At 47.9% G+C, this 12,301-nt stretch overlaps 1 protein-coding gene across 2 annotated transcripts in view; it reads right to left on the bottom strand.

Annotated features, from left to right (window-relative positions):
• The window catches only part of LOC143288319 (stalled ribosome sensor GCN1-like), a 119,008-nt gene that overhangs the window by 26,666 nt on the left and 80,041 nt on the right, over nt 1-12,301 (bottom strand). For both annotated transcript variants that reach the window (XM_076596692.1, XM_076596691.1), the window contains exons 35-41: nt 11,575-11,782; nt 10,196-10,392; nt 8,901-9,090; nt 6,660-6,730; nt 5,240-5,455; nt 3,048-3,212; nt 1,843-2,004 (exon numbers count right to left, since the gene is read on the bottom strand). In XM_076596692.1, the coding sequence (XP_076452807.1) occupies nt 1,843-2,004; nt 3,048-3,212; nt 5,240-5,455; nt 6,660-6,730; nt 8,901-9,090; nt 10,196-10,392; nt 11,575-11,782 (1,209 nt within the window). The remainder of the gene's footprint in view (nt 1-1,842; nt 2,005-3,047; nt 3,213-5,239; nt 5,456-6,659; nt 6,731-8,900; nt 9,091-10,195; nt 10,393-11,574; nt 11,783-12,301) is intronic.

Raw genomic sequence — 12,301 nt, forward strand, 5'->3', positions numbered from 1 at the left:
ACACAACACCCCACACCACACCACTCCCCACACACAACACATCACCCCACACCACACCACTCCCCACACACATCACCCCACTCCCCACACACACCACACCCCTAGAGGTAACGCGTCCGCCTAGGAAGCGAGAGAATCTGAGCGCGCTGGTTCGAATCACGGCTCAGCCGCCGAAATTTTCTCCCCCTCCACTAGACCTTGAGTGGTGGTCTGGACGCTAGTCATTCGGATGAGACGATAAACCGAGGTCCCGTGTGCAGCATGCACGTAGCGCACGTAAAAGAACCCACGGCAACAAAAGGGTTGTTCCTGGCAAAATTCTATAGAAAAATCCACTTCTATAGGAAAAACAAATAATACTGCACGCAGGAAAAAATACAAAAAAATGGGTGGCGCTGTAGTGTAGCGAAGCGCTCTCCCTGGGGAGAGCAGCCCGAATTTCACACGGAGAAATCTGCTGTGATAAAAAGAAATACAAACAAACAAACACCACTCCCCACACACAACACATCACACTGCTTAGTGACCACACACACCACACCACTCCCCACACACACCACACCACACCACTCCCCACACACAACACATCACACCACTCCCCACACACACACACCACACCACACCACTCCCCAAACACAACACATCACACCACTCCCCACACACAACACATCACACCACTCCCCACACACACCACACCACACCACTCCCCAAACACAACACATCACACCACGCCCCACACCACACCACATCACACCACTCTCCACACACACCACACCACACCACTCCCCACACACATCACACCAAACCACTCCCCACATCACACCACACCACACCACTCCCCACATCACACCACACCACACCACTCCCCACACACATCACACCAAACCACTCCCAACACACACCACACCACACCACTCCCCACATCACACCACGCCCCACACACCACACCACACCACTCCCCACACACACCACACCACTCCCCACACCACACCACGCCCCACACACCACACCACACCACTCCCCACACACACCACACCACTCCCCACACCACACCACGCCCCACACACCACACCACTCCCCACACACACCACTCCCCACACACACCACACCACACCACTCCCCACATCACACCACACCCATCCACCACACCACTCCCTACACTACTCCACCACACACACCACACCACACCACTCCACTCCACACATCACCCCCCCCCCCCATCTCACACTCCTCCCACACCACACCACTCCACCACACACATCACACCACACCACTCCACCACACACACCACACCACATCACACCACACACATCACACCACTCCCCACATCACACCACACCACCACACCACTCCCCACACTACTCCACCACACACATCACACCACACCACCACACACACCACACCACACCACTCCCCTCCCCACACTACTCCACACATCACCCCCCCCCCCCATCTCACACTCCTCCCACACACCACCCTCCCCCCATCCCAACCCACAATACTCTTCACACGTAATACTCCCCCCTCCACACACATATAATACTCCCCACACACACACCACTCCCCCATACACAAAATACTCCCCTTTCACACACACACACTATATCTCCCCCCACACCCCCCCCACAGACACACACAATACTCCCCTCACACACACACCACTCACCCCCCCTCTCCACCCCCACATGCACACATACCACCTCCCCACCCCAAACCCCTTCACACCCCGCCCCCTCCATTTCTCCCCCCCACCCCCACCACTTCACACCACTCCCCCCATCATCACCCCCCCAACCCCTCCCCCCACCCCTTCACACCGTCCCCCCATCACCCCCCACAGACCAGTTGGCGCAGCAGGAAGGGGAGGATCTCGTCCAGGGCGCGCTGACCGATGTTGGCGTGCAGGTGGTCAAAGGTCACGGCCGCCACCTGCCTGACCTGTGGCAGGGGGTCGCACAGGGCGCGCCGCACCGTCGGCACCAGGCTGTCCGCGAACACCGTCACCTGGCAGGGCACATAACTCTCTGGTCAACAAGGCATCGTCACCTGGCAGGGCACATAACTCTGTCAACAAGACATCGTCACCTGGCAGGGCACGTAACTCTCCTGCCAACAAGGCATCGTCACCTGGCAGGGCACATAACTCTGTCAACAAGACATCGTCACCTGGCAGGGCATATAACTCTGTCAACAAGACATCGTCACCTGGCAGGGCACATAACTCTCCTGTCAACAAGGCATCGTCACCTGGCAGGGCACATAACTCTCCTGTCAACAAGGCATCGTCACCTGGCAGGGCACATAACTCTCCTGTCAACAAGGCATCGTCACCTGGCAGGGCACATAACTCTGTCAACAAGACATCGTCACCTGGCAGGGCACATAACTCTGTCAACAAGACATCGTCACCTGGCAGGGCACATAACTCTGTCAACAAGACACCGTCACCTGGCAGGGCACGTAACTATCCAGTCAACAAGGCACTGTCATCACCTGGCAGGGCACATAACTCTGTCAACAAGGCACTGTCATCACCTAGCAGGGCACTCAACTCTATAGTGAACAAAACAAAAACAAAACAAAAACAAACAAAAAAAACAAGAAAACACACAGCACTTAAAAAACAAGAAAACACACAGCACTTAAAAAACAACAACAACAAAACACACTGCACTTAAAAAATAAAACAAAACACAGAGCACTTAAAACACAACAAAGCACAGAGCATTTAAAAAATGAAACATAACACAGAGCACTTAAGAACAGTAACAAAACACAGACCACTTAAAAAAACAACATCACAAAGCACTTAAAAAACAACAACAACAAAAGCGCACAAAAAACCCCACAGAGCACTTCAACAACAACACAAAGCACTTGAAAACAACAACCAGAAAACACAGAGCGTTTCACAACAACACATACATTAACAAAATCGAGACCGCACGCAAAATGAACAAAAACCAACAACAACAAAAACAAACAAAAAAACTGCCCACAAAACTCAAGACACCCCACACACACACGACACGCAGCAAGTAACTTACATGTTCACGGCTGGTGGAGCTCATGATCTCGGACAGGCCGATGCAAACGCCTTGCCGCTGGTCAGCCTCCTCGGAGTCCAGCCCTCGCTCCAGGATGGGGATGATCTCCGGCAACACCCGCTCCCCCAGCTTCCGCACCAGGTCGCCCAGCGTTCGTGCTGCCACCTGTCAACACGATTCATACAGGTGGGTTTGTTTTTATCAAACAAAACACAGCGTCCGTGCTGCCACCTGATGCAACACGATTCATACAGATGAATTTGTTTTTATCAAACAAAACACAGCGTTCGTGCCACACCTGTCACAACACGATTCATACAGGTGGGTTTGTTTTTATCAAACAAAACACAGCGTTCATGCTGCTACCTGTCACAACACGATTCATACAGGTGGGTTTGTTTTTATCAAACAAAACACAGCATATGTGCTGCCACCTGTTGCAACACGATTCATACAGGTGGGCTTGATTTTATCAAACAAAACAGCATACGTGCTGCCACCTGTTGCAACACGATTCATACAGATGGGTTTGTTTTTATCAAACAAAACACAGCATATGTGCTGCCACCTGTTGCAACACGATTCATACAGATGGGTTTGTTTTTATCAAACAAAACAGCATACGTGCTGCCACCTGTTGCAACACGATTCATACAGGTGGGTTTGTTTTTATCAAACAAAACACAGCATATGTGCTGCCACCTGTTGCGATACGATTCATACAGGTGGGCTTGATTTTATCAAACAAAACAGCATACGTGCTGCCACCTGTTGCGATACGATTCATACAGGTGGGCTTGTTTTTATCAAACAAAACGCAGCATACGTGCTGCCACCTGTTGCGATACGATTCATACAGGTGGGTTTGTTTTTATCAAACAAAACGCAGCATACGTGCTGCCACCTGTTGCAACACACACCACGCTTCATACAAGTGGGTTTGTTTAATCAAACAAAAAACAAACATGCAAACAGAGACACCATTTATCCACAATTCTTCACCGCTCAGACTGATACAGGTGGGCTTGTTTTATAGCACAAAACACAGCATCCACTCTGTCACCTGTCACAACATGCATCATACAGGTGGGTTTGTTTTATCAAGCAAACCACAGGGTTCTTGTCGCAGCACGCTTCACACTGATACAAGTGTGTTTGTTTTATCAAGCAAACCAAAGGGTTCTTGTCGCAACACGCAGCACGCTTCACACTGATACAAGTGGGTTTGTTTTATCTTTTTCCCCCCCCCAGCAGTCAAGGGGCCTGAAAGTCTGACGATTTAACCACTCAGCTGATGCAAGCGTTGTCATAGCAGGCGACAATTGAACCACTCTGCTGATACAAGTGTCATCATAGCAGGCGACAATTTAACCACTCTGCTGATACAAGTGTCGTCATAGCAGGTGACAATTTAACCACTCGGCTGATACAAGCACGGTCATAGCATGCGACAATTTAACCACTCGGCTGATACAAGCGTGGTCATAGCAGGCGACAATTTAACCGCTCGGCTGACACAAGCGTTGTCATAGGAGACGACAATTTAACCACTCGGCTGACACAAGCGTTGTCATAGGAGACGACGATTTAACCACTCGGCTGACACAAGCGTTGTCATATGAGACGACGATTTAACCACTCGGCTGACACAAGCGTTGTCATAGGAGACGACGATTTAACCACTCGGCTGACACAAGCGTTGTCATAGGAGACGACGATTTAACCACTCGGCATGGGTATCAACATCATCATCGTCATCGTTGTCACACACATACACCAACTTTCCTTTCAGCATAAGATGAAATTCCACCAACTCTGAACGCAGTCACACACACTAACTTTCCTCTCAGCATCATGGTGAAATTCCACAGAGCCCCCCCACAGAGACACATACACACACGGACACGCACGCACGCACACACACACACACACACACTCACTCACTCACTCACACACACACATACGCACACACCACAGACTCACACACACACACACACACAACATGGACTCACACACACACACACCACGGACACACACACACAACACGGACTCACACACACATAAACCATGGACTCACACACACATAAACCATGGACTCACACACACACACACACACACAAACCACACACACACACACACACACGCACACACACACACCACGGACTCACACACACACTCACACACAGACTCACGGTGCGCTTGTCATGACTGGTGCTGGCCAGGCAGCCGAGGAGGAGGGAGAAGAGGGTGGGGAGGATCTCGCGCAGGGTGCGGGGTGTGTTGTGCACGATCACCTTCCACACGTGGAGTGCCGACTGACGCACCAGCAGGGCCGTGTCCGACCGCCCCATGTACAGCCCCGACAGCACACGGTTCCGCCGCTGGTCTCCCAGGGCCGACATGATGGCCTGCGCATGTTACAGAGTACATGTCAAGCCGCGTCCATTTCGCCCTCTCTCTCTCTCTTGCAGACATGGACGTTAATTAACACTGCTCGTCAAAGCTGCCGATAAAGATTTTGTCTTGCCTTGACGTTAATTAACACTGCTCATCAAAGCTGCCGATAAAGATTTTGTCTTGCCTTGACGTTAATTAACACTGCTCATCAAAGCTGCCCATAAAGATTTTGTCTTGCCTTGACGTTAATTAACACTGCTCATCAAAGCTGCCGATAAAGATTTTGTCTTGCCTTGACGTTAATTAACACTGCTCATCAAAGCTGCCGATAAAGATTTTGTCTTGCCTTGACGTTAATTAACACTGCTCATCAAAGCTGCCCATAAAGATTTTGTCTTGCCTTGACGTTAATTAACACTGCTCATCAAAGCTGCCCATAAAGATTTTGTCTTGCCTTGACGTTAATTAACACTGCTCATCAAAGCTGCCGATAAAGATTTTGTCTTGCCTTGATGTTAATTAACACTGCTCATCAAAGCTGCCAAGTCTTGCCTTGACGTTAATTAACACTGCTCATCAAAGCTGCCGATAAAGATTTTGTCTTGCCTTGTCTTGTCTTGCCTTCTCTTGTCTTGTCTCTCTCCAGAGAAACTGCCTGTGGTCGTGAAGCTCACAATACAAATGTTGTATTGTACTGTATTGTACCGTCTTGTATTGTGTTACTCTTTTTTTTGTCACAAGATTTCTCTGTGTGAAATTTAGGCTACTCTCCCCAGGAACAGTGCATCGCTACACCGAGAGCGCCATCCACATGCACGTTTTCAGCATTCAAACAGATATTAAAAATACCAAAAAAAAACCCCTTCACATACTGAGGAACACTGAATGGTTAAAATACATAAAGAATAAATCAAAATAATAAACTGACCATTAGTAAACAAAAAATCCCTATCAACCAACCGACTCAGAGGAATTAATCAATAAACCAGTCAATGACTAACAAGAAGAAGACTACCAATACTACTACTAATAGTAATAACGATAATACATAAATTATACGGGAGAAGATGCATGTTAAAGCTTCCAAAGAGTTACAATGATACAGGCACTAACGTTCCTTAACACCGTTCCTCAAAGCTGCTAATTTATTCATTTTGTTTCTCATCTGTCCGAATCAAATATACATGAACACAAGGTATCATAAAACTGACATACCTTCTGAGAATTCTCTGTACCAAAGTTGTCGTCTTCATCAGCCGTTTCTGTCGTCATTTTGCCCGACACACCTGTAGTTAACCGACAAAGTTCCTGATTAAACCAGTGACTGCGCTCTGGTCAAAACCCACCACTACAGCCACTAAGACACACAACATATCTGGAAGCATATGCAGGCAATCATACATGTATTTGCATGCTTAACCTCATCCCAAAAAAACTTGTGCACACTCTCAGATTGAAACTATTAACACACGCACACATTCATCTAAGGGACAGCAGGAAATTGAATGCATGCACTCTCATCTGAAATTACTTTTTCTTGAAGGGAAAAGAGAATATATTGTGCACACACACATGTTCGCACACACACACCAACACAATTTCTATTTCAAGAAACAAATACAAAAAAAAATAAATAAATAAATAGAAAAATAGGAAAAGAAAGAAATAAAAACCCTGTACTGTCCACAGAACATGAGTCAACAAAGCAAAGTCAAAGGCAGCAGCCTGCAACAGTTCTTCACAGTGCCCTGTGTGACAAATCATATGGTGGCACCTCAAAGGCACAATACTTTCACATAAGTTATTCATGCACATTCACTCACACACACACACACGCACATGCACAAAACACACACATGCACACACATACACACGGACATACACATACACGCACATACGCACACGCACAAAACACACATTAAAAATCCCTGGATACAATTTGTAAAGAATATTCTTCACAATGTAGGATTAGGTCATGTTTGGAATAATCAGTCGACATTTAGTAACAGCAGACTTAAATTTACATTACGCCAACAACTAAGAAATAGATATGTACAATTCTGGAAACAGAGAAAAACTGAATACAGCAGATTAGACTTCTACAACAAAATTAAAAGAAACGATTATCAAATTGAGAATTATCTAACTGATAAAATCGATCCTGCTCACAAACAAGCTCTTTGTCAACTCAGAATAAGCGCACATTATTTAAACATCGAACGAGGAAGATATGCAAACATTCCCAGAGAAGAGAGGTTATGTGCTATATGTGAAGTTGTTGAAGATGAATTGCATTTCTTAGATACGTGTATCTTATTTCATAATTTGCGAAGCCATCTAATCACAACTATACAGCAGTATGATCATCAATCAAATGTGATCTCTAGAAAATACAAAACAATATACTAAAACCAAGTGATTTATTCACCTGCGATGACTGTCAAAAAACACTTGCCAACTATGTATTTCAGTGCATGCGTATTAGATGACCGTTTATTTCTTTGTTCCCTTTGTTCTTTGTTGTGTCTATTAATCCTTCGGGATTTTATGACAATAAATGAAGTCAAGTCAAGTCAAGTCAAGTCACACACGCACAACACAAACAACATGACACACAAACACAGGTATACAAACACACTGACACAGAGAACCCAAACACAACCAACCAAAAAAATAGTCATACCAACACACTTTTCATACTCACAACACAACTCAAAATACTGAAACTCTCTCACATTCACACACACACACAAAAGCAAAGGAAAAAAGAAAAAAAGAAAAAAGATGACATTGAAGACTTGTTTCTGTTTCATTCTGAAATCTCTACAACACCTAAATAATCACACGTAACACTATAAAAACAAGCCAATTCCCAAATCATTCACAGATTTCAGACTGTAGTCTACAGAATCTCTTGCCTGAATCAGACTAACAGACACCTTGTAGAACAGACCCACCAGACAGCAGACTCACCATGTAACAGATTCAACAGACACCTTGTACAACAAATTCAACAGACACCTTGTAGAATAGACCAACCTCATTAGACACCTTGTGGAGCAGACTCACCAGACAGACAGCAGACACACCAGACACCTTGTAGAACAGACTCACCAGACACCTTGTAGAACAGACTCACCAGACACCTTGTAGAGCAGACTCACCAGACAGCAGACTCACCAGACACAGACAGCAGACTCACCAGACAGCAGACTCACCAGACACCTTGCAGAACAGACTCACCAGACACCTTGTAGAGCAGACTCACCAGACAGACAGCAGACTCACCAGACAGCAGACTCACCAGACACCTTGTAGAGCAGACTCACCAGACAGCAGACTCACCAGACACAGACAGCAGACTCACCAGACAGACAGACAGCAGACTCACCAGACACCTTGTAGAGCAGACTCACCAGACAGACAGCAGACTCACCAGACAGACAGCAGACTCACCGGACACCTTGTAGAGCAGGTCTCCCAAGAGCTGGACAGAGGAGTAGCGGATCCTCCAGTTGTCGTCGAACAGGCCACGCTCCAGCTCCGGCAGCAGAAGCTCAATGGCAGTGTCTGCATACTGTGAGATGATGCGCTGGCCCGCTCGCAGCGCCGTGTCACGCACAAACTCACTCTCGTCAGCCAAGGCCTGCGGAACAGATAGGCCACCCAGTGAGACAACAACGCAGGGGGAGGGGAGGGGGGGATTGTACGAGGAAAACAACAACACCAACACAAAGGGAACAACAACACCGACACAAGGGAAACAACAACACCGACACAAAGGGAACAACAACACCGACACAAGGGAAACAACAACACTGACACAGGGGAAACAACAACACCGACACAAGGGAACAACAACACCAACACAAGGGAACAACAACACCGACACAAGCGGAAACAACAACACCGACACAAGGGAAACAACAACACCGACACAGTGGAAACAACAACACTGACACAAAGGGAACAACAACACCGACACAGTGGAAACAACAACACTGACACAGGGGAAACAACAACACTGACACAGGGGAAACAACAACACCGACACAAGGGAAACAACAACACTGACACAACAAGGGAAACAACAACACCGACACAAGGGAAACAACAACACCGACACAAGGGAAACAACAACACCGACACAAGGGAAACAACAACACTGACACAGGGGAAACAACAACACCAACACAAGGGAAACAACAACACCGACACAACAAGGGAAACAACAACACAGTGGAAACAACAACACCAACACAAGGGAAACAACAACACCGACACAAGAAGGGAAACAACAACACTGACACAAGGGAAACAACACTACCGACACAAGGGAAACAACACTACCGACACAAAGGAAACAACAACACTTACACAAGGGAAACAACACTGACACAGGGGAAACAACAACACTGACACAAGGGAAACAACAACACTGACACAGGGGAAACAACAACACTGACACAGGGGAAACAACACTGACGGAAACAACAACACTGACACAAGGGGAAACAACAACACTGACGGAAACAACAACACTGACACAGGGGGAAACAACAACACTGACACAGGGGAAACAACAACACTGACACAAGGGAAACAACAACACTGACACAGGGGAAACAACACTGACACAGGGGAAACAACAACACTGACACAGGGGAAACAACAACACCGACACAAGGGAAACAACAACACCGACACAGGGGAAACAACAACACCGTCACAACACCTGACAAGCCCCTGACCTGCAGGATGGAGGGCAGGATGGGGCCGACGTAGCGGGCAAACTCCGTGCCGAAGACGGCCGGCAGGTAGATGTAGGTCATGATGTAGCCGTCCCTGACGCAGGGCAGGATGTCTCCTCGCTCCGCCGTGCCGATGATGTCATGCATCAGCTTGTCCAGCTTGTCCAGACCCATGCCCCCAATCACCTCACTCAGACCTGAAGGGGGGTGGGGCAGAAAGGGGCATGGTCAGTCACAATGGTTTATTTCACACAGCACTGTGTGTTGTGTTGTGTGTGTGTGCCTCTCTCTCTCTCTCTCTGTAGTAGTAGTCTTCAGTTTAACGTCTTCCACTTTAAGTGATATTAGACAAATGTGTGTGTGTGTGTGTGTGTGTGTGTGTGTGTTTGAGTGTGTGTGTGTGTGTGTGAACATTCTGAATTTGGTAGCATCACTCAGACTCCCCAGCCACATCAGCAAAAGTACATTACATCTACAAGGCATAGAAACACCCAGGGCTACCTGCAAAATGGCGTAACTGCTATGATTAAGCTGACTGGTCCACTCAACGCTGTTTCAATGTAAACACACACGATTAGCTGAGCATCATCACATGAGATCAAGGTTAGTAGTGACTGCCCTGGCCTCATGATCGATAGGTCTAGAGCATCTGGGTAATATTTTGACAGGAAATCATGTGACCAGGCTGTGTAGTCGAAAATGAACTCGTCGAAATAATTTGGACATTGGCATAACAAACTGCGACTGAGCGTAACAAAATACAGTGAAATCGTAATGGATGTCATCTCTGAGACCAGCATGGAGGTCACTCATCTCCAGAGCGACGGTGGAGTCTGAAGAGGACCGGTGACCGTGACTCACTGCTGCATGAAACAAGACGTCACACGGCAGCACCTGCCCCTCCCCAGACAACAGACTTCCACTGTGACACCTGCAGCGTCTACCTGTGTGCTTCCACCTGTGGACTGAGCAGCTGCTCACGCTCTCATCACTGAGCACAGACTGCATCAACTTTGGACTATGGTGGAGTACCAAGGTCTCTGGCCGTGGACAGGCGCTGTGTAAATAACCACAGCAACCAACTGATAGCTCAAACGCTCGCCCAAAGGAATTGTACCTGACTCCCAAACAATACTCGACCATGTACAAACTGACCAGACCCGTCACAAGCCTCTTGTGGAAACGACTCCATGTTTGTAAAGCGCTTGGTCTCTGACCGAGGACAGGCACTATGTAAATAACCAAACCAACCAATCCATCGATCAAATGCTCGCCCAAAGGGATCGTACCTCACTCCCAGACAATACTCTGCCGTCTTCAAACTGACCAGCCCATCACAAGCCCAACACAACCAACGCTGGCTGGCCTGCCCCACTCACCTTGAGCGGCCCCCGAGCGGTCGACAGAGCTGACCTCTGACACCAGTTTCTCCATGAGCCAGGGCAGGAGGTCGTCGAAGGTGCCCTCCCCCATGCCCTTCACCATGGCGCCCAGGGCACGGGCCGACACGCTGCGCACCTCTGGCACCGGGTCCAGCAGGCACTGCTTCAGGCCGGGGATCACTGCCGGCAGGTAGGGCGACAGGTCCTGGGGGAGACAACCAGTCCATGATGTGGTGACTGGATTGGTGAGGATGATGGTGGTGGTGATGGTGAGGATGATGGTGATGGTAATGATGATGGTGATGAGGATGGTGAGGGTGAGGATGATGATGGTGAGGATGATGATGGTGAGGATGATGGTGATGATAAGGATGATGGTGATGGTGAGGATGATGATGATGATGGTGGTGATGAGGATGATGGTGATGGTGAAGATGGTGAGGATGATGATGGTGAGGATGATGGTGATGATAATAATGTTGATGATGATAAGAGCCGACCAGACCACCAGACCATGTCGAGACAACCATGATGATGATGATGATGACGATGATAAGAGCCGACCAATCAGACCATGTGGTGACAGGCATGGTGATAACGATGACGATGACGATGATGATGATAAGAAAGTAAAGCCAACATGGTTCATGTTCGATTCCTGCTGAACAAGTGGAATGGAAAATAATGGGTGCTGGGAATTGGGAGGAAGGACAGAGAGGGGTAG

The sequence above is a fragment of the Babylonia areolata genome, chromosome 12 (assembly GCF_041734735.1).
Source record: "Babylonia areolata isolate BAREFJ2019XMU chromosome 12, ASM4173473v1, whole genome shotgun sequence".
NCBI classification, from domain to species: Eukaryota; Metazoa; Mollusca; class Gastropoda; order Neogastropoda; family Buccinidae; genus Babylonia; species Babylonia areolata.